Source organism: Diabrotica undecimpunctata, chromosome 3 (genome assembly GCF_040954645.1).
Source record: "Diabrotica undecimpunctata isolate CICGRU chromosome 3, icDiaUnde3, whole genome shotgun sequence".
NCBI classification, from domain to species: domain Eukaryota; kingdom Metazoa; phylum Arthropoda; class Insecta; order Coleoptera; family Chrysomelidae; genus Diabrotica; species Diabrotica undecimpunctata.
This window is the reverse complement of record NC_092805.1, coordinates 38,022,575-38,046,641: the sequence shown is the minus strand read 5'-3', so window position 1 is coordinate 38,046,641 and position 24,067 is coordinate 38,022,575. Positions and strand designations below refer to the sequence as shown.

At 34.5% G+C, this 24,067-nt stretch overlaps 3 protein-coding genes across 4 annotated transcripts in view; 1 reads left to right on the top strand and 2 right to left on the bottom strand.

Moving 5' to 3' along the window:
- Positions 1-16,711, bottom strand: part of LOC140436705 (UDP-glycosyltransferase UGT5-like) — a 37,398-nt gene extending 20,687 nt beyond the window's left edge. Inside the window, exon 1 of one of the 2 annotated variants that reach the window (XM_072525746.1) lies at positions 16,128-16,711. In XM_072525746.1, the coding sequence (XP_072381847.1) occupies positions 16,128-16,253 (126 nt within the window). In that variant the 5' untranslated portion in view covers positions 16,254-16,711. Of the gene's footprint in view, positions 1-8,778; positions 9,021-16,127 lie in introns of those variants that run through there. The other variant, XM_072525747.1, reaches the window with a different exon arrangement.
- Positions 16,712-19,822: 3,111 nt separating this feature from the next.
- Positions 19,823-20,440, top strand: LOC140435747 (protein FAM200C-like). Its single transcript, XM_072524466.1, has one exon. It carries the CDS (start codon positions 19,823-19,825, stop codon positions 20,438-20,440), a length of 618 nt encoding a protein of 205 aa, XP_072380567.1.
- A 1,631-nt stretch (positions 20,441-22,071) lies between these two features.
- The window catches only part of LOC140436704 (UDP-glycosyltransferase UGT5-like), a 47,074-nt gene continuing 45,078 nt past the window's right edge, over positions 22,072-24,067 (bottom strand). Inside the window, exon 4 of the mRNA XM_072525745.1 lies at positions 22,072-22,365. Coding sequence (XP_072381846.1) covers positions 22,095-22,365 — 271 coding nt within the window. The 3' untranslated portion in view covers positions 22,072-22,094. The remainder of the gene's footprint in view (positions 22,366-24,067) is intronic.

The window sequence follows — 24,067 nt, the reverse complement described above, 5'->3', positions numbered from 1 at the left end:
TCGCACTCTACGCAGATGATTTAATAATTTTCTGCCGAGGCAAAGACACTGTTGCCACTTGCAAATTACTTCAGAATTCTACTGACCAATTGCTCGAATGGACTTCAGTAAGTGGATTTAACTTTTCTGTTGAAAAGACAAAAATCATTAAGTTTTCTCGCAGGACAGCCAGTACTATAATTCCTAAAATTACCATAAATGGCACTTGTCTACCTCCAGTAAAGAGTATGCGGATTTTAGGACTCACATTCGACAGTAAACTTACTTGGAAATGCCATTTAAAAGATCTCAAAACTAAGTGCATGACAAATCTTAACTTATTAAAAACTCTGTCCAATCATCATTCGGGTGCAGACGAAGACTCCTTGCTTCAGATTTATAGATGTCTTATTTGTTCTAAAATAGACTACTGCAGTTTCATTTATATGTCAGCTAGCCCATCAGATTTAAAACTTCTTAATTCTGTACACAACACTGCACTCCGAATATGTCTTGGAGCCTTTAGGTCGATCCCTGCAGAGTTTATACAGAGAAGCTAATGAACTTCCCCTCTGGCTACGTCGCCGGCAACTCCTTTTAAAATATTCGTCTCGAATCTCAGCTAATACCGAAAACCCAGCTTATAAATGATTAAGTAATGAACTTTTAAACTCTCCTTCTCCTATTAAACTTCAGTCTATGCCACAGTATCTCTCACCACATCTGAATAATATCGATCTTTCAGTCACAACTCCAATATTAATATCACCTAAACCTCCCTGGAATAAATCGATAGCCGATTTTAATCTCTCGTTAACTAATTATGATAAGCATCAGACAAATCCACAATTTCTAAGGCAAACCTTTAAAGAATTAATTGCTAACAACAGATTTGACCAAATTTTATACACAGATGCTTCTAAGAGTTCTACAGCTGTTGGATGTGCTGTAACTTCAAACACGGATTTAATCACATCTTGTAATCTTCCGCTCTTCTGCTGCATACATACTGCTGAATTATTCTCTATTCTCCAAGCTACAAACTTATTATATATTATCTCCAAAATATAAAAAATTAGCAATATGTACAGACTCTTTAGCGTCTATCTATTCTCTCAAAAGTACGTACACGGTACATCCTTTGGTTCAAGCTATTCAAAACTCTTTCGATAGTTTAATCTCAATGGGAGTATCCATAACCATGATCTGCATTCCTTCTCATGTAGGAATCCCAGGTAACGAACTAGCCGACCTCTTTGCAAAACAAGCCTCGTCTTCTAATATGGAGACTGAAAACATACAACTTCATACAGATTTACAGTCGCATTTTAAAAATATTATCCAAATGTCTTGGCAAGATCACTGGAATAAAATCCCTTCCAAGCTTCGTGACATCCATACCAGCGTTAAAAAGCTTGAGTTTCCTTCCATGACACGAAAAAACAAAATCTTAATTCGCCGACTTAGAATCGGCCATACAAGACTAACTCATAAACATTTAATGACTTCCCAAGATCAACCTACATGCACACACTGTGGTAATATTCTATCTGTTAAACATATTCTCGTAGACTGTCCCCACTTTAACAACGAAAGAAAAAATAATCTTTTGAGTCAAAACCTACATGATATTCTTAGTTCGCCAGATCAATTCCAACACCTTACTAATTTCCTCTATGAAACCAAGCTTTACCAGGATATTTAGAAGAAGAAACGTAGTTTAGAATTTGATAATTAATAATTGTACCAATATTTAATGTATTTCTTTATTAATTGTAATGTTACTGTATATTCTTGTAATGTAATGTAATAAAATTGTACCTGTGTCAGTGACCTACGCTGTCGAGACACGTAAAGTTAAATAAAAAAAAAATGAGAATATTTGTATTTAGAGCGTTAAAAGGTACACATTTAGTCATCATAGGAAAAAATATGTTGTTTTGTTTTCTCATAAATAAATAAATTTATCTATAACAAAACTAAAGCATCTTTGGGATTTGTTACTGCCTTATTTAGGTATCTCTATTTGAGTTACATCGATTTAAAAAAATAAACAAGAAAATTGCTCCATTTTAAGCTGAGAAAATAAACTTTTTACGTATACCTATTTTAAACGTTAATTTTTTTAACTTAGTTTTTTTTTTTAATTTTTCACACGTAATACCGATCGTTTTTTTATTATAATACATTATAATATATGTATCTTAAAGATATAAAAAATTTTATCAACAAAGGGCTCCAAAAGAAAAGGTAATGATTCAAAGATTACCATCCTTTTGTTTATAACTTCGTCGCAAATGCCGGTCAAATTTGACTAGTTGTATATCAGGAATCACTGCTCGTAATTTAACATTATTTCTTCTAAAATAAGAGTCTTGCCGAGTATTTTTAACAACGTTTTATGAATTTAGTTTAATCTAATAGTTACCGAGATCTTCTATTTAAGCCAACAAATTGTTTATAATTTTAAAATATTTCTGAGGCCGCCAAAATAACCCGATTTTAATTATATAAAGTAAGTTAGACAGGTGAAGTGCTGTGTATTATACAAAAAATTTGCCAAATTCTACACACTCACACACACAAGTTGTACAAATCCCAGCTCCGTGTTCCAATGGATCAGTGGGACCCACATGTCCCAAGATTAAACAGGTCACACTTCTTAATGGAGAGGTATTATCTGATCCCCAAGCTATAACCAACCACCCCTCCCCATCCACAAGGACCTAACGAACGAGGAGACTTTTGTACTGAGCGTTACCTTGGACACCCTGGGTAATGGGACATCCTCTGTTTTGAATGATTGAATTTATTATTTGATTTGACTTTGGACTTGTGTCGCAAAAGTGTGTTCCAGACAGATCTCCGGTTTTTTGTGTGCTCGGTCACTCAGCCGCCGAATCGGCAAAATAATTTTTTTTAATCAAATAAAAGGCAGATATCGAGCACAGTTTTTTTATTAAATCTTGCCCAAGTACTTTCGCTCCTAGAGCATCTTCAGGGGCATTTCATCAAAATTATATGCTATTCAACAATTTGGTGAATGTCATAAATATTCAATAATACATTTACACAATACTAGATAAAGGAGAAACGGTTTAAAATTTCTTTATATTTGAAGAAGTTACATAGTAGGTGACAGCAGGAGAGAGAATGAGAGCATGAAAATAAATTTTGTTTCCCCCGTCGGTTAAGTGCCCGAAAGGACTGGCCACCGAGCTCACGGCTTGTCGCACGTGACCTAAATGCTCAGGTTTTGCGACTGTAGGTTCTTTCACCTGCCTGAGGGGCGTCTTTATGTTTGTGCCTCAGAAATCGCTTGATGTGGTTGCATCGTTGGCATAACTGCTATAATAAAGGGTTGTTAGTAAAGATTAAGATGAGATAACAATAGAAAGAAAGTGGCAATGGGTGAAGTGTGCACTTCCAGGTGTATACGGCCATCACACACCCCGTCTATATATTTTTTGGTTTTTATCTTCAACAGTATAACTGGTTAGTGAAATAAAACATAACTAAATAAAAGAAATAAGATAATGTAGGGATTTTTTTCTGTTACTGCGTAAGTTAGACTATCGTATAAATATCTCATTCTTTATTAATTTTCTATGTTATCTCTATATCCTGCTAGCTGCTGCCTGGGCCATCTATGTATTGTCCTAACATTTTCGTCATAGTCTGTCAACTCTCTTAATAATCTGCGCGGGTGGTTCCTGAGGTTGTTAAATATCTTGTGTGCTCTTGTTTCCATTTTTCTGAAGATTCCTTTTGTTGTGAGTCCTTAAATACGTACCTTAATGGAACGTACTTAGGAATATTCAGAGCTTCTCAGCTCATGAAGTTCTGGACAATTTGTATCCTTTTTATGTTGGTTTTACACCCCATCCTGCTGGGGCGTATGTTAGCAAAATTATGCAGTTTGCCATCCAAATCTTTCTTTTAAATTTCAGTTTACTTTTTAGACCTATTAGTGATGAAAGTTGACTTCTGAGTGCTTTAACTTTGTTGACCGTTTGTTTTACGTACTCTGTGAAGGTCAGGTTTTGTATCCAACCTTGTAACGATTTGCATCACCTCGATACCGTCAGCGCTTCGTAGTCACGCATCCCTACCAGAAGTTTCTCCTTCATCGATGTGCGCTAGAGGAGATAGAAGGCCTTCGACCGTATAAAAGAGCAGCCGGCGCAAGAGAAAGCAGAGTTATCTACGCATAGGGTCCTGGAATTCCGGTAGAATTTTCAAAAAACTCAACCTTTTGGATGAGATGATCAACAGATTAGAGCTCGATATCGTAGCCCTTCAAGAAACCAAATTAGTGGAAAGGAAGAAAACCAAATTTCCAGGCTACGATATCTACAGAACTGACCACAGAGCAAGATCAGGAGGAACAGCCATACTAGTTAAAAAAGGCTTAGAACACGAACATATACCAACACCAGATGGACTGGTGACAATATAAGCCACGCTAGTCAGGTTAAAGGCCTACAACGAAACACTAAAAATAGTGTCAGCTTATGTCAGACCTACCGATTTGATATTCGATGAAGATTTGAGCCTAATCCTCGACACAGAAGAGCCCACAGTAATTATAGGAGACCTTAATGCGAGATCTCCCTTATGGTTCGACAGAGCAACCAATAACAACGGGAGACGACTTTGCGGCCATCTCGAAAATAGACCAAATACCTACGTGACCGGACCAACAGGACCGACCTGTTTTCACGGACAACTCCCTACACATCTAGACATTGCAATCCTACACAACGTGGGTCAACAACACGAGATACACTCTCTAAATGAAGGCGATTCGACGCACAACTTAATCGTCCTGACCCTGGGTGCAATAGAATTAAACTATTTGCAGCCCCACCAAAAGAAGAAAACAAGCTGGCCAAATTTCAGAAGTATTTTTAGCGAGAACATCGGTAACATCCCAACAATAAACAACATCACGGAACTAGAAGACAGCGTAACCAAACTAGAAACAACTATAAATAATGCTATCGATGCCAGCTCAAAAACCGAAACAATTACTAGACAAAAAGGAAGATTCGGAGATATAAGTCAAGAACTACAAAACTTAATAAAATAAAAAAACAGGAAAAGAAGAAGAGCCTATCGCACCAGAACTCTAGAAGATAAAAGGATTGCAAATGAGCTAGATAGGGAAGTTAAAAGACAACTACGAGAACATAGAAGCGAAAACTGGGACAACTATATCCAAGAATTAGACCCAAACAAATCCGCCTTCTGGAAATTATCGAAAATACTCCGACAGGACAAGAAACCCATACCTCCCTTACACGGAGAAAACGGGATTATTCATACGGAGAGAGATAAAGCTGAAGTCCTAAAGGACGAACTAGAAAGAGCATGCAGAAACAACGAAAATCCCAATGAAGACATAGACTTCGAAGAAGAGGTAGAAAGAACAGCTAGAAGATTAAAGAGAAGAAAGGGTAGAATAGGAATAACTCATACATCTCCTGATGAAATTAAAGAGCTAATAAAACTATCAAACGCCAAAAAAGCCCCAGGACCTGACAACATCACAAACAGGGCACTAAAAAACCTACCCAACAAAGCTATTGTCTACATAACGAACATAGTAAACAACATGCTCAAACTAAGATATTTTCCAGACAGATGGAAGGAGGCACAAATAATCATGATCAAAAAACCAGGGAAAGATGGCACTTTTCCGCAAAATTATAGACCTATCAGCTTATTATCATCAATAAGCAAGATAGCGGAAAGAGTTATATTGAAAAGACTAAACGAAGAATCGGAAGCACTAGGCACCATACCAGAAGCGCAATTTGGATTCGGAAGCGAACATTCATGCGAACTACAAGTTCTACGTTTCACCGAATTCGCAACTAAAGGATATAACGAAAAAATGTACACGGCAACAGCATTTCTGGACGTCAGTAAAGCATTTGACAGGGTCTGGCATGATGGACTCATATATAAAATGAACACCATGGGATACAGCGAGGCGATGACATGCCTCCTTGGATCATACTTAGCCAACAGAAGGTTCAGAGTTCGGACAGGGGCAACCCTGTCCGAGGTCGGGACCCTGGAGGCGGGTGTGCCTCAGGGAGCTGTTTTGTCGCCTTACCTGTACACCATCTATACGGCCGACACGCCAAAAGAACCAGGATCCCTGTTAAGTCTTTACGCTGACGACACGGCAATAGCTGTTAGCTGGAGAAATCCAAATCATGCAGCTAATCATCTGCAGAGAGCACTTAACAGATTCGAAAGATGGTGCACCAAATGAAAAATAGCCATAAACCCAGACAAAACACAGGCTGTAATGTTTAGTCACAGAAAAAGTGTACCGAACCAAGAATTAACGATTGGAAACACCCCAGTACAATGGACAAACGAGGCCAAATACTTAGGAGTGTTATTAGACAAAAAACTCACTTTTACGCAGCATATTAATCAGCAAACGTATAGAGCCAAAGCGCTGAAAAGTCAGCTCTCATCGCTTATTGGTAGAAGAAGCAAGTTAAGGTTCAAAACCAAAATCAGGATGGCGAATAGCATTATCCTACCAGTCCTCTCGTATGCCTCCGCTGCTTGGGGACACACCAATTAATAAGAGACGCCCTGAATCTACCAAGATATGTACCTCTGAGAAATTTATACAGAGACTCAGGACAAACAAGGATTCTTCACACAATGGACAAAAAGGTATACGAACTTTTCAACGGACTAAACACCCACCCAAGTAGCATGTTAAGAGAGCTGACTAACTACAACGCAAACACCAGGACGGTACACAGAAGACCTAAACAGCAAATAGCCGGATATAGGGTCCCAAACGAATAAATGAAGAATGAGATGGTCGCAAGGACGTCTAAATAAACGAATGCAGTCATCAGAAAAACAACCAACCAAAAAAATCCTTCTCTTTTAGGACTCTGGCGAGAGTATATAGGTGCCAAGGCACTTAGATAAGGACACTATACACCGGGGTGTGTGGAGGCCGTATACACCCTGCAATGCACACCCCAACCCACCCACACATTAGTGTAAGATTTTAGTGTAAGATAAAAAGGGTAAGAATTGTGCCGGCATATCATAGTCCCATCGCCAAGGAAGACCCCCATAAAAAAAAAACGGTTGTTTTTCTTTTAAATTCTGTTATTTTAAAGTCAATTTTTGTCACTAAACGTTTCAACGTAAATTCACATTTATTTCTCCATATAGAAGACCCCTCAGGCCTTCTATATACCGCTGATGCGGATTAGGCCCTTAAGGCGGATCGAGTGATACTGATCCTCTCGCGACACCCGAGCACTGAGGTCATGTGCGGCAAGCATGGGCTCAGTGGCCGGACACACATCGGACACCCAGCCGGCGAGGAAAACAAAATTTATTCTTGCCAAATCGGCGGCTGAGTGATCGAGCACACACTCTTTCCGAACATGAAGTCGACAGCTCAGGCTGTCGACTCCATGGACGGAACACACGCTACTTTTTCTTTTTGTTTTAGGGACTCGAGTCCCGAAGTGCAGTTAGAGTAAAATCTATAGAGTCAGTAAAGTAATTAGGGAGAAAAGCCTAGATGTGGCTACCCCTACAGTTAGGTGGCATAACCACAATAATTAAAAACGGGAGTTGTCTCATTACCCAAGGCAACTCTAGTAACTTTCAAGATCATAAGCCTCCTCACGTATGTCACACGATGAGGAGGGGTGGTGGAAAAACCTGGGGGTCAGATAGGTACCACTTTGACTAGCGAATTGTGACCGGTTTGATCTTCGGACATGTGGATCCCATGCTTAGTATGGTATACACATGTTCCTAGAGGTTGGGTTGATCGCTTAGCGTGATTGTGTGTGAGAAAGCAGAGTTATACTTCACTGGCCCTAGGGTATTGACTGAAGGTCAACCGCTTTTACTATTATTGTATTGATCTAGAGGCAGTTCCATTAGAGGAACTGCCACTAGAAGATTATTAAAAACTATTTGCGATCTTCACTGAAACAAGATAGACTTTCTGCTTTAGCAATGTTATCTATAGAACATGAAGTGTGTGCGACATTGGACAGATATTGGACCGAGACGAAAGCCCGAAAAGTGCGTTTTTAGTTTTTTTATGTGTTTATGTTTCTATTCACGGTTAATTTTAATTAAATGGACGTTTAAATTAGGATAGTAGGATATATATATATTCTGGACGTTGGATCATGGTTATTAAATTAGGATAAAGGACGTTTAAATTAGGATATTAGGATGGGATATTAGGATATACATTAGGATATACATTAGGATAATATATGTACGTTGGATCATGGAGATTAGTCTAAATGTTAAAGTAAGTATTTATCTATTTACAAATTATTATTGTTATATTATGCATCTTCTGCACATTTCTTTAAATAATAGTATGTATGTCTAAAGTGTAGGAAGGGGGGGGGGCGGCAAATATTAAGTTGCACACGGGCGGCCAATACCTTAGCGGCGGCCCTGTCCGTGACCCAATCTAGTTTGTCTTAAAAGCAATGTCTTGATGGGTCCCTAGACGAGAAACGAGTGTCCATGTTTTATCTCTATCCTATCATTAATAATAATTTTATTGCTTAAAATTTGTAATGCTACTTAAGTTTGAAATTTATATTATCTTTTTATATTGTACTACACAATCTTCTTTCTGGGTAGAATATTTTCATGTTGCGACTGACTATATGGCACTTGCCTATGCCATAAAAAACAAAAAAAACAAAAAATATTATAATCTACAAATTTATTTGATTTGTTTATTTCATTTAATGTACTTACTTCGGTGGTCATCTGATGATTAGCATGCTCGCTTGTAGGCCCTAAGGCTCTGAGTAGTTATTTATCACTTGTCCGTAACTTTTATACATAAATATAGTTAGTTACTTACACTAATTAATCACTTTATTTCGGTAGTTTATCCGATTAATAGTCTTTATATAGTTTATTTGGCGTCAAGTTCACACCTTTTCCGGATTTTTATTAGTTTCGCGCGCTCCGGCCGCTACGAATGAATAGACTTTTGATTTTATCACTATCCACTATTTACACGATTAGAACTGTAAAAATAATCGTTTGAATATTTAAATTTTTAAGAGAAACTTTGTCAAGGTCTACTCGTGATCTACTAAATCGATTTTAATAAAATTTGGTGGACTGTTTTATTATACCATAGAAATTATGTAGGAGAACTATAAAGGTCCTAAATGCAATTTAAGTGGTTAAAATAATTGAATAAAAAAAGATTTTCCTTTTTTTTTGGATTTATTAAGTACTATTTTTCAGCAAGAGGAAACATTTTTAACTAGTCGTGTCTTATAGAAAATTCAATTATAGCCATTTTATTTTATTACAATTTTGCTCCAAAAGGAATCGATTTAAAGTTATAAGCAAGGAAAGTAGAGAAAACGATGTTTTTTATTAATGTTGACCTATTTGATAGTTAGGATAAGTCGATTATTATTACTGAAGTTATTACACAACTTTTTGTGCAAAAATCAGAATGTCATACTTTAGTAATTATTAGCAAAGGAGTGAGCAATGTTTTTTGAAGATAAAAACAAATTACGACAGTGTCCCTTAATAATTTACGTTTTTTAACATCAAACTCCTTCGCAGATACTGCTTGTTTCGCTCTGGTAAAGTTTAAATTCTACTATTGGGTTACTGCTAGAAGTTTTACTTCCTTGAAGGAAATAATATATTGTATGCTATTGTTTAACCTTTCATAGATATTGCAGGTATAGAAATATAAATAGTGGAATGGTCAATTAAAGTCACTCTTGAAACTATGCTGGAAGTAATATTTTCCACGGAGATTTGGTTGAACTCTTGACACATTGCACTATATAATCCATACTTTTTTTTTCCGTTTCTTTGCATTTTATTGTCCATTTTTAAATATAGGCCTCTTCCTACTCCCTTCATCGATCTGTATTTTGAGCAACATACTTCCAATTTTATCCGGCTATTTTTTTAATGTCATCTACCTATCTCATCTGTAGTTCTTCCTCTTGGTCGTCTACCTTTGTAAGGTCTCCAATATTGTATTGTAGCGTTCCAACGTTGGTCTTTTTGTGCAGAAGTGTGACCGGCGAACCTCCATTTGAGTTTGGTTATTTTGGTTATACTTTTTTATCTTACCTAGTAGTTTCTCTTTCTATCTGACAGTCGTATACCTCAAATTTCCCTTTTCATTGTCATTTCTGTTGTGGCTAGTTTTTTCATTTTAAACTGGGTTTGACATCCATAGAATACAATAGAATTTATTTATTCAATATACAAAAATAGTTTTTTTTTGATAAGTCAAAGGAATAGTGACAATTTACATACATACATATAAAATTTTTGCGAATTTAAACATTACAAACAGATATTTAATATTAACAATTTAAGAAACCCACTAGGAAACTAAGTTCCTGTAGCTGGCTCTATACCATGTATCACAAAAATTTTTATTTCAAATCCTTTATAAAAGGTATATAATAAAATGCCCAAACGGGCTATATCACAATTACAGTTATTACCAACAGGTCCTCGAAGACACTTTGTATCAGGACCATGTAACCTATGTAGAGCCATACGTCGCCATGTTACCAATTCCAACGGTAACTTGAACATCCTAATTTGTAATAATATATAATGTAACATAACTATAAATTAAGAACATTTAACGGGTTTTTACCCATATATTTTAGTTGTTTATAGCATGTATACTTCGTTATACTATGATGGAAATTAACTTCCCGAAAACGTTCTGTAACGTAATTGTGATATAGCCCGTTTGGGCATTTTATTATATACCTTTTATAAAGGATTTGATATAAAAAAATTTTAATTTAAGAAACAACAAACTCACTAAATAAAAATATAAAAACATAAAATATCATCATAATAGACAAATACCCTGACTAAACTAGTATTATTGTGTAAAAGCTGTACTTAGGTAATCCGTTTTTTAATAGAAACAGTGTTTCAAAACGTGTGATTTGATTTTAAGCTTAAACAATAACAAGTAAACACTTTTTACTTTATCTGCCACCAAAAAGTTATACAAACTAACATCAGTCGAATTTTTTATGCTATTTCTCAACCTAAAACGTTGTGGTCTAATAGCATCTCTAGATCTTGTATCGTGATCATGGAAGTTGGAGTTTATGTTGAACTTACCTTTGTTGGGATAAATTTTAATCAGCGTCCCATATATACAGAGTGAAGGTAATGGCATAATATGTACCAAAATCCAGAAATAAAGGTTTACAGTGTCCCTTACACTCTGCTCTTGCAAGTATCCTCACTACTCATTTTTGTAGGTTAAAAATTCGATCTGCGTGAAAAGAATTACCCCAAACAGTTATTCCGTACTGGAAATGGCTATGGAATAGTGCAAAGTAGCACATTCTAAGGATACTTTTAGGAATCATATAAACTAAGTTGCGTATTAAAAATATGCTTGTAGCAAGTCTAGAACTTAAGTAACCTGTATGAGCACTCCAATCCAAATTATCATCGAGAAATATATCAAACTAATATCGAACATTGAGGTACCCCATATTCGACAGTGTTAAACTCAGAATAGCTGTTATTAAGAAAAAATGCCTGTTTTGTATTTGTTAGGTATGATTTAAATAGATTAAGAGTGTTTCTCCTAATACAGTATTTATGCATTTTTTCCAACAGTAATTCATGCGAAACATAGTCAAAAGCTTTGGATAAGTCACACAATGTCAAAGACACAAACTGACATTTCTCCAAGCCATCAACTATATCTCTCACAATTTTCTGTATAGCTAGTGTAGTGCTACACTTTTTTCTAAAGCCATATTGATTACAGTGAAGTATTTTGTGTTTTTCTAGATATTCTATCAAACGAACATTTAGAATACTCTCAAAAATTTTGCCGAAAATGAAAATGATTGAGATGGGACGATAATTTCCGATTTCATCTAAAGTTCCCTTTTTGAACACCAGCAGCACTTTTGTTACTTTTAATACATCTGGGAAAATCTCTTCAGTAAGATAGTTATTATAATGTATAATTAATTTGTCAATAATTATATCGATTGTTTCCACAATTGTTTTTTTGTTTAAGAAATAAAAATTCGTGCAGTGTGAATTTTTCAATTTATGCAAAACATTTCTGATTTCAGTATCACTAACAGATAATAAAAATAAAGAGTCGCAAGGAGAGTGTACATCTTTCAAAAAATCTATGGCTATATTTTCAGGTGTAGAATTAAAAGAACTTCTAATATGTTTAGCTGAAGTAAAGTTCAAAAATCAAATGATGAAAATCAAAAAATCTTACAAGAAGTTCAAAGATCAAAATCTATAAATCCATCGTCAGACCTGTAATAACATATAGATGCGAAATGTGGACCATGACCAAAGCAAACGCAGAAAAGTTAAGACGCTTTGAACGAAAAATACTTAGAACAATTTTCGGACCTCACCATGATATCACCACAAACCAGTATAAGATCAGAACCAATATCGAATTAAAAGCACTCTAGAATGACGCCGATATTGTCCAAGACATTAAATCACAGCGACTAAGATGGGCAGGCCACGTGCACAGACTGCATAACGAGAGACTTGTAAAACTGGTGTGGGAAGAGATTCCCACACGCAAAAGACCACTCGGACGTCCCAGAATGCGATGGAGAGATAACATCCAAGCAGACCTTCGAAAAATGAACATTCCATTTGACCCTAGGTTGATGGAATACCGAACAAATTGGAAAAAAGTTGTACAGTCAGCCAAGACCCACCCATCGTTGTAGCGCTACGTGATGGTGATGATGAAGTAAAGTAATAATTATTGAAATCGTTTGATGTAATCGCGCTTGGACAGACTTTTTTATTTTGAAATTTATTTCTGTAATAATTTATAACTTTCCAACTGTCACAAGGTATATTTTCTGAATTGGAAAAGGAAGTCTCATAAGCCAGTTTTTTCTTTAATAATATTGTTGATTTATATTTCTTCTTAAACTTTTTATACTCACTATATTCACTTGTTGCTGAAGTTCTTTAAATTTATTTATTATATATAATTCAATGTAATTTACTTTTGATTTAGAATTTCTGACACTAATTTTAGTTAAAGAACTTTTGCTGTCACTATAAATTATAAACTTTGAATGATTTATATTAGAAAAATATTTTAGGGCTTCCACTATCGCTATTAATTCAGCTGTGTATATACTCATGATGGAATTGAGTTTAACTCTACTGTTTAAGTAGTTAAGTTACTTTAATTTTACTGTTTTTATTACTGTTATCCCAGTCTGGGATCTAGTAGATAGAAACAAACTAGGGCAATATAAAGAGTTATACAAAGACCTATTAAAAGAACAACTTACCCAAAAATTAGACAGTGATGATAAAGATATAGACGAAATAGACAACATACTTACATCAACGATGATTACATCAGGGAAAGAAATAGCAAAAAAGGATCTAAAAAGAACAACTATGTATCAACATAAACAAAGAAGCTTATGGATAAAAGAAGAAAGCTGAACGAAGAAGGCAAAAGGAAATCTATAGAATATGTAGAAATCAATAAAACAATAAGCAGAATGATAAAAGAAAATAAGAGAAAAGAACAAGAAATAAAAATAGAAGAAGTAATACAGAACAACAAACATATGAAATGCTTAAGACCGAAACTAGGTAAGTGTGAAATAAACCAAATAAAACACGTAAACGGAGTAGAAACAAACATTAAAGATGACATAAATATTATCCACTATTTCTACTCAGAATTATATAAAACAAAAAAGGAACCACCGGAAGAAATTAAAAACCAACTTAAGGCTAAAATAAAAAATGTCAACTCAGAGCTACAGCCAGAAATAAGCAAATCAGAAATAAAGAAGGCATTGAAAGAAATGAAAAACAACAAATCGCCTGGAAAAGATGGAATAACTGCAGAGATGCTGAAATATGGTGGAAAAGTGGTAATTATTACTCTACATTCCCTTTTTAACAAGATATTAAAAGAAAAAAGAATCCCAAACAACTGGAAGGAATCCGTAAGCATTATCCTACACAAGAAAGGGGATAAAGCAGATATACAAAACTACCGTCCTATAACTTTCCTCAATGTAATGTTCTAACTCCTAACAAAAATTTTAACTAATAGATTGACGACAAAATTCGACGGATACCAGTCGAAAGAACAAGCTGGTTTTAGAAAGGGATTCAGCACAAGTGACCATTTACTAAGTATGAAAATACTTATAGAACGAGCAAATAAATACCACATTCCTCTATATATAGCGTTCATAGATTTCGAAAAGGCTTTCGACAGTGTCGAACATTGGGCAGTGAAAAGTTCTTTGATTAACAGCAGAATTGACCACAGATATACGGAACTAATAGCCAATATATATAAGGAAGCCAAAACAACAATTAAAGTATATGAAGGAACAAAATTAATACAAATAAATAGAGGCGTGAGACAGGGTGACACAATATCACCGAAACTTTTCAATCAGGCTCTGGGAGATATTTTTAAAAGATTAGAATGGGAAGAAAAAGGTATAAAAATTTGTGGACAACGCTTGAACCATCTAAGGTACGCTGATGACATCAAATTGATAACCGATAAAAAAGAAGAATTATTTGAAATGATGAAAGAACTGGACGTAGAAGCTGGAAAGATAGGCCTTAATATTAATTACAGCAAGACCAAAATCATAACAAATACAGACAAAGACATCACAATGAGGATCGGACAAGATGAAATAGAACAAGTTCAGGATTATATATATCTGGGTCAAATTATAAAACTTAACAAAGAAAACCAATCAGCAGAGATAAAAAGACGAATTAGACTGGCATGGGCGGCATTTGGAAAACTAAGCTACATTCTTAAAAACAAAAGATATCCACAGCATCTTAAGACCAAAGTATACAATCAATGCGTACTCCCTGTTCTCACTTATGGTTCCCAAACGTGGATATTTACAAAAGCAAACATGGACAAAATCATAAAAACCCAAAGAGCAATGTTGCAAAGACAAATGTTGCACACAAGATTAATGGATAAAAAGAGAAATGAGTGGATAAGAGAGAAAACAAAAGTGAGGGATGTTAGACAAGAAGTTGTAAAATTGAAATGTAGATTTGCAGGACACAATATAAGACAAAAAGAAGACCGATGGAACAAAATTCTTATAAGTTGGAGACCGTGGGAATATAAACGAAGCAGAGGAAGGCCCCAAATGAGATGGGCAGATGATATCAAGAAGCACGTGGGCTCTAGGTGGATGACTATAGACACAGAGAGAGAAGAATGGAAAAGGATTGTGGAGGACTATGTCCAAAGATGGACCGAAGAAGGCTAATTAGATAGATAGATCCCAGTATGCACATCTTACACTTTAGATACTTTTGGATGCATCTGTATATAGCATATAACAATCTTTGAACAATTGTGGACTATCAGATATAAACATTAATTTTTTTAAAGATAAAGCAAATTGCTGTAGTCCCTTAACAAGTACACCTGAACGTGTTCCAGAGTCTTAAAGTCAATATTGTAATTTCGGTTTATGTCATATTTATATAGTTGTTTATCATAATTGTCATTTTTGAATAGAAATCTACTATATTTGGAGTGTTTTTATCCAATATTTTTCTGTTAAGTCTGCTAGGAACAGCTGGTGTATTTTGGATATTAAACTTGACTTTTTCTCGTATAATCTAACTAAAAGTTTGATGCCAAGTTTTTTTTTTCTAAAATGAAATAATTTTAAACCCCTTGTTTAAAGAGAAACATTGCATATTTAATTTTATTTCACATAAACAGTTATTACAAATAAAATTATCCAAATTTATCAACGAACTTTACATTGAGTTTAACCTTTTAAAAAAACAGAATTTAAAATTTTGGTTATGTACCAATTGACAGGAAAGGATATTACTGCCTGTCACAGTCGAAATGAAATATCACACTTTTCTGAATTATTAATTAATTATCAAGGTTAACTTTATTTAAAAGAAGACTAATATGACAATTAGCAGATCCATAAAAATTATAATTTTATTTATTTATAGTTTTTTAATTTGTCATGAAAGCAAATCTTTGTATATTAATGAAAAATGTTTATTTTACTGACAAAATTTAACAAAAACTGCCTTGCGTCACTGACTGTGTATTTCCTTTTAAGTTTATTACCTTGGAACTGGATACAAATCAAACACACTGTCCCACACAAACTGCAAATGATCTGAAATTGACCCATGTAGACACAAAATGGACAAATCTTGGGTACCTAGGTCAAACATTAAATTGGGCTTCAGATTATACTAGATGATAACAAAATGTATTCTTCAAAACTCGGCTACTCAATTTTCACTTAAAACCATGTAGACCTCTTAAAACGTTGGAAACGCTGTTTAAATCCGTCGCATGGGAGACAGCATACAAAAAATCGGTGAATAACTAACTCACTAAATAAAGACTGCCAAATAGCATTTTGAGATTAAATTCACCTCTTAACTCATGAAATTAACCAAAAAAACTGCCGGTTTGTTTTGAAAACTATATGCCGAGATCTTTAGCTGTTCAGAACCCAATCTGCTTCTCCCTTTTGACTGCTCACTCGAATTTCTGATAACAAAAACAATTAACGAATAACGATAACGAATTTTAAGAAGAAAATCCGGACTCAAACAATAAAACTGACTGCTATCGCGGTTTATCGAAGAGTGACATCATTCTTTCAAATCATTCTCTTCCCCGCATCACCAACCTAAGTGGAAATGTTTATATTTATTTGACGCGCAATATCCCTGCAGAATCAATATCAAACGAAATAGTAATTAAAATTATTATAAACAGACTCGAAATTGTTCAATGTTCAATCAATGTTAGCGATGCAAAAAGATTTAGAATATTTTTTGGTATTTTAATATATATACGAGGTAAAACGAAATGCTACATTATAACGCAACTAAAAAGACGTTCCATGTATTATTGCCTTTCTTATTTGCTACAGATTTTATTTTAAATGTTTACCTATTTTTTTTTTTACTTGCGATAAGGCTTTAGTGTTGATAATTACTTTAATTTTATGCTTACTATGGTAGATATTGCGAAAAATTCGTAAGTAATATTAGGAATTGCTAAGTAAAACTACAACATCTACGGATGTTATGTTTATGCGGTGTTTTTTCTTAGCATAATGTTAAAGAAAATATAATTAAACAAGCAAATAAGTTTATGAATGATTTATTAAAACTATATATTTAGTAAAAAAACCACATTTATTAGACCGGATAAATCCTAACAAAAAAAATTTAATACAAAAGAGAAAAAATTAAATATAAAAAGAAATTATCTTATTAATCCTTATCTTCCTTAAGGTTTTGCCAAAATGGTAATCATGGTTTTGAGATTTTTAATAAGGGTTTCTTTTTTATTTATGATACTCCACATGGAGATGTAAATACCTGAGGGCTGCGAAGTTTTTTATTTAAAACTTTATTTTGAAGAAACTTCATTCCAAACATACTATCGGAGTTACTTTTTAACTTGTACTTTAGAGAAAAGGATCCCATGTTGGCAACAATTTCTTCTTTTTTCGCCAAGTAAGGACGAGGCTCTATTTTTTTAATTTTTACTTGTGAAGCGAAATATTGCCACTTAAAAAAACCTGTATACTGCATTGTTTTTAAATGTAATCTATTTTGAATTTGCATTTTCAACAGCTGTCACCAAATCGTTAAAATCGTAGGTTTTCTTTTGTTTTTTTAAAGATAGTTTCACCTATCCATCTGATGGTTGAAGCTCATCGGCGGACATAAGGTGTGTTCTGGTTCGAAATACTAAATACAGATACCTTGAACAGATATAGCGTTAGAATCTACAAGATATACAAGGGAATATAAAAAACTCCAATTTTTATTTTAACCTGAACAGTTATCAGCCCAACGGTCAAAATGTTCGACATACCTGTAATGTAAAAAGAAAGCATTATATGAGCTAATTATTTCTTCTTTTCCCGTCTAGTAATACCGTCATACCATAGACATGCAAAAGTTTTTGTCTTTTTATTTACCCAGGGTATAAAGCTTTCATTGAATGTCGATATTCTTTGAATAAATATTGCTTTCTTAAACATATCGATTCTTAGCAACACTATGACTTTTTGTAAGTCAACATAGACGTTAAGAGTCGTTGATGTATCTGGTTAATTTGTACCCAAACGGTATAATTCTCTTGAATCTCTGGCACGTTGAATGTGTTCTTTCCAGCTATCATATTGACTACATGCTTGACCACATTCAAGTTCTCAGAATTATGTTCTTTATTGTGTAGTTGGAATGCTTCACACAGTTCGCACTCTTCATGGCCCAGATTTGTGAAACATGTGTTTTTATTTTTATGGTGATTTCGATAAACCTTATACGAGCATTGATTAGGAGGGTAGGTTGCTAAATCCTTGTGCATGACCTTTATGGTTAAATCACTAGGGAGGTATCTACGATACAGGGCGTGTTCTAGCCTGTAATGGGATATACTGGGATTAAAACTTTCTATATGCGTATCAAGGTTTAGAGTAGATATTTTGCTTTTACAAGTCGCCTTCACACGTCTATCTTTTTTAGAGCAGATAAGAGTATACGATTGAAACACATTTTGTCTGACAAATGCTTTCGCTAATCGCGTCAATTACGTGGCAAAAACACCGCGATTGTGTATTGGTTAGAATAAACACAGTAACTGCAGGCTCCGTCATGTATATGCAGGGTTTTACGTAAGTAATAGGTAACCTAAGTAATAGGTTAACTGACTTTTTGTGTTTCATACAATTTGCAGTTGAATGATAAATACAGTTCTTAATTATACACCGTGGCATTTTATAAAATAAAATCACTTACACGGACACAGTCGAAAAATTAATCCACAAAAGTCACAATTTAACGTAAACAATTTAAATCAGAGAACAACTTATTGGCGGCGAACAGTGCTGGAGGGGTATAATCTGTCTGCTTATTTTGATTGGCAGGACAAAGGAGTGGGAATTAAAGGGAAACGTACAGGCTGCACACTTGTCGATGTTCTATCTACCGGTTTCATTAATCTAAGGTTTTACCACTAAACAAAAGTGAGTATTGTCTATTGCAGCGGTGCTCAAAGAGTCGATCGCGATCGACCAGTCGATCGCCAAAGTTTTTAAAGTCAATCGCGATTCACGGAGAAAATACGAGAACTGTATAAGACGCAAATATTAGAAAATGGGCAAATATAAATTGAAAATCCCAAGAATAAAAGGAAGATGATAGTCCACATAAACGAAACTAAAATAATGCCTAATATCCTGACTTACCACACGTGCATGATAGAAATAATTATAATGCTATCTCTTCACCCGAAAGTTGCGATAATGCTGATTCGTCATATCAGCATTCACAGATAAATTTAAACAGGGAGTGTGCTATATCGGTATTGTATTGCTGTTACTCAAGCATTAATCATTCATTAGTAAGTTATTACTAGTAAAACATTTTTGTAATATATTTATTCTTTTCATTAATATTTGAAACTTGATATGAGTGCTGCGAAAAAGAGTAAAACATATCATTTTAATAACGCGTGGAAAGAAGAATTCTTGTTCACTATGGTGAAAGATGGTGAAAGTGTGTTTGTCTTGTTTGTCTGTCTTCCGTTGCTCTGCCCAAACGCGGAAATTTAGAACGGCATTATAAAACTTTGCATAAAAACTATGAAAATGATTTTCCGCAAAACAGTTTGTTTAGAAAACGGAAAGTACAAGACTTGAAAAGTAGTTTGAAGACGGAAAAATCAATGTTCACTAGGCCTGTTAAACAATCAGTAGCTGCAACAATTGCGTCGTTCAAAATTTCTTATATATTGGCACAACATAAAAAACCATTTGAAGATGGAGAGGTAGTGAAGGCAGCATTCATTGAGGCTGCGAATGTGTTATTAAATAAAACAGATATTATGTCCGCCATCAAAGAAGTCCAGTTATCACGTCCAACGGTTACTAGACGTATCGAAATCATGAGCAAAGATTTGGAAAGCCAAGTTAAAAGTGATATTATGAAGTGTATGTACTTTTCTTTGCAATTTGACGAGTCAACCGATATGACTGATATCGCCCAGTTGTGTATTTTCATTCGGATGGTATTTTCTGACATGTTGGCTAAAGAAGACTTGTTAACAACGCTGCCTCTGAAAGAAAAAACTCGCAGAGAAGATATATACAACGTTTTTATAAATTTTGTGAAACAATACGAGCTACCGATTTACAAACTCGTGTGTATTACAACAGATGGTGCACCATCCATGACTGGCGTTAACAATGGATTTGTTGTATTATGTCGAGCTAACGATGACTTTACATCGTTTTTTTATTTCACTGCATCATTCACCAGCAAGTTATGCGTTCCAAAATTTTAAATATGGACGACATCATGAAGATGACAACAAAAATTGTGAATTCAATCCGAGCGCGAAGCTTGCAACGAAGTCTTTTTAAAGCGCAATTTGAAGATAGCGACTCTGCAGAATACACTGATTTACTTCTGCATACAGATGTCAGGTGGTTGAGCCGCGGAAAATTTTTAGATAGGTTCCAGGAGCTATTTCCCGAAATAATTTCTTTTTTAGAAGAACGAAGGGACGACACTCATCTACTTCAAAACGAAAAATGGCTCAGTGATCTGGCTTTCCTAACAGATTTAATAAATTATTTGAACCTCCTTAATTTTGAACTACAGGGTAAAAATAAAACAATTATAGATATGATGAGCGCAATACATTCTTTTGTCAATAAATTGAAATTATTGATTAAGTAAATTAGCAGAAAGGATTTAAACAACTTTCCATCTTTGACAAAAAGGGTAGCCTCTCATTTAAATTATGTTTATTATGAAACGGAGCTGCAAACACTTCATGGTGACTTTGAAATACGCTTCGCTGATTTTAAATAACTGACAGATATTGTAACATTGATGTCTAATCCATTTTCTTGTCAAGATGTGGAAAAAATATCCGTTACGTTCAATATGGAGATCATTTCCGTCCAAAATGAGGTACTGAAAATAATTTCGGATATACATCTTAAATCCAGAGCGACCGATACGAAATTTTGGTCTTTTATATCGTCTGAGAAATATCCGTCTTTGAAACAGGTAGCTCTGCAGCTCACAGCATTCTTTGGATCAACATACTTATGTGAGTCTGCATTTTCACAAATGAAGATAGTGAAATCAAAATATCGTAATCGGCTAACTGACGAACATCTCTCTTCATGCTTGCGTTTGGCCCTTCGTAATTACGTGCCATCATATGAAATACTTGTGAATAATATGCAGTGCCACGCATCAACATCCAAATAGAATTAATATGAAAAACATGACTTTATTTACAACCCACTGTAGTTACAACTTTTTATTAACTAGAAATGCGCAATAAAGTTTTTTATTTTCAAAATTGTTTTTTTACTATGCTTTGTTTTTAAAACAGGAGGAGTACACTAAAAAGGCATATTCACACCCAAGAAAGTCACTAGAAAGGTTACTAAATACATCTTCTTTTTTGATTGATCATATCGGCCTTCGACGGTATTGCAAAAATATTATATTATACTAATACGTCGCTAAAGAGTTCTAAAAGCAGACTAAAAATCTAAAAATTAAAAGAATAACGCAGAAAACACAAAAAATCGCCGCTATAATTTAATTAAGCTATGAAATGCCATTAGTGTCAAAATTTCATAAAAGTGGAGTAAACTTGCCTAAGGTTGGACCAATTACAAACAAACATTGCGGTGCGGTAAATTTGAATTACTCCTCCTGGTTTTAAATCAGGGTATAAATGTCGATCTCCGGACGCTTGCAGTTTATGTGGTAGATCCCATGCAGTATAAATCTGAGCACCACTGGTCTATTGTATTGGATACTTAAGTCAAAATTTAAAATGGTATTACCGCGCTTTTGCTGCTTACCATTTCAACTATTTTTAATTAAAAATATTTTTTTACAATATATATTTTTAGAACAAAGTGGCATATCTTTTTAATATAAAAACACAGAATTTTGAGACTATTTTTTTAATCTACTTTCGCTTTTTTATTCTTTCTACAACAACACTTTCTGCACAAAATAAAGAGAGTTGTAAATGTCATGACGATAACAATAACTGCAAATGCAATGACATCCAGCAGCAAATACTGATACCAGGTAAGATCCAGTGCGGCTACACGTAAGTGAGGTGCCCCCTTGTGTTTTGCAATATATTCTGTCCAATAAATTGCTAAATCCATTGGATTAACCGGACGATCACGAGATAAGTCCGATAATTTTCTTGCTGTTTCAATATATCTGCAATCAAAATGAGTTTATATTTTATTAATATAATGTGCCACGACTATATAATTATTTTTAAATCATTTATAATTCTCAGGAAGAAAACCAGAAAATCTTCCGCCACGGATCAGTCATGTGTATAGTTGTTAAAAGATATACAATTCCAGACTAAATGTAATAATTGAAAAGTTAATGACAGAAGATATAAAAGACGTAAAAAAAGTCAAATGACAGAGATCTATTATCAGGTTTTGAAACTAAATATATCTATGTTTTACTATAGGTATACTACAGTCGTCAGAGACGCCACTGAACCTCAAAAAATCATAAGAACAAACTGAATTTTGCGTCAGTTACGCGCGTGAAATCAATTTTTTAAATAAAATGTGTATCAATTCCACTGTAAAAATTCGATATCTTTTTATCAGAGTGTTCTATTGACAAAAATCTAAACACGTTTTCAAGGTAAAGAGTGTAGTTTTCCTACTTAATTTTTGAATTTTCTGCAAATAAAGTAAGTTTCTATAAAGCTGTTAAATAAATAAACGTTGTGCCATTTTTTCCATTGTTTACGATTTCCGTTTCCATTGATCTCTCACTATAAAATTTCTATTGTTAGAGCCTTATTTTCAAAAACTATATTGAAATTGTGAGTTTTGTTTTACGCAACGTTTATTAATTAAAGAGCGTTTTTTGTTTTTCCTAAGCCGTACAGATTCTTGGTAAATTAATGTTTTCAGCTGCCACTAGGAAGGAGGTTTTAGGACAAGCCCGAGGGTAGGAGTGAAAACTTTTGCTACATCCTTTTTGGAGTTACAAAATTAACATTCTCAGCAAAATTGAGCTTGTTTGTATGATTTTTAGAGATCAAATCTTTAACGACTGGATTAGTGTTCTAGTAAGGCTAAACCGTGAATACGGAGGGGGTACAATCCCCTTCGTATTTGCGGATGACCTCGGTGTGCTGGTAGTTTCGCGGGGTCAACCAGATCTCAAATACCGGAAGCCATCATTCTGCAGCAAAAAAAGGAACAGGCAAAGTGTGTAACTACAAGGTTCAGGAGCGTGTATATTACCCAAGAAACACGTAGAGTACCTGGGAGTGTCGTTGCATTAGAATGAAAAGTGGGGGAGCACGTACGGGAGGTGATCCGAAAGGCTGCGAATAGTGCGGTTGGGTTGGGGAGGGTAATACCCAGTATTGGGGGACCAAAATCCCAAAGAACGAGGACCTTACACGATATACAAGTCTGTTGCGAGTGGCATGCGCCTACAGCAGTGGTTCCCAACCTTTTTCGGCCTACCGCCCATTTTTCCAAAAACAAAATACTTAACTCTTAACAAAATACCCTAAAAAACTCTTCCATTCTTAAAATTAGTAACGCACTTTCATTCACAATTGTTTTACCTTTTTTGGGTCAAAGGCTACCTTAAATATGATTCGACGGCCCCTTAACTAATCCAAGCAACAACAAATTAAAAAAAAATGTTTTATTCAAAAATACAGTATTCATGTATTGATCAAACTTTAACTTAAATACATATCATAAAAAACAACATAATAATTATATAACATTTTTTATGAGAAGGCTGAGCTTGATGTAATGATAGTAATCTGTCAATATTTGGTTCCATACTTGTCATTAGCAATCTTAAATCACCGCGCTCCACTATGGACAGTCTATTTCTCTTCTTTGTTAATAAATTGCTGACTATG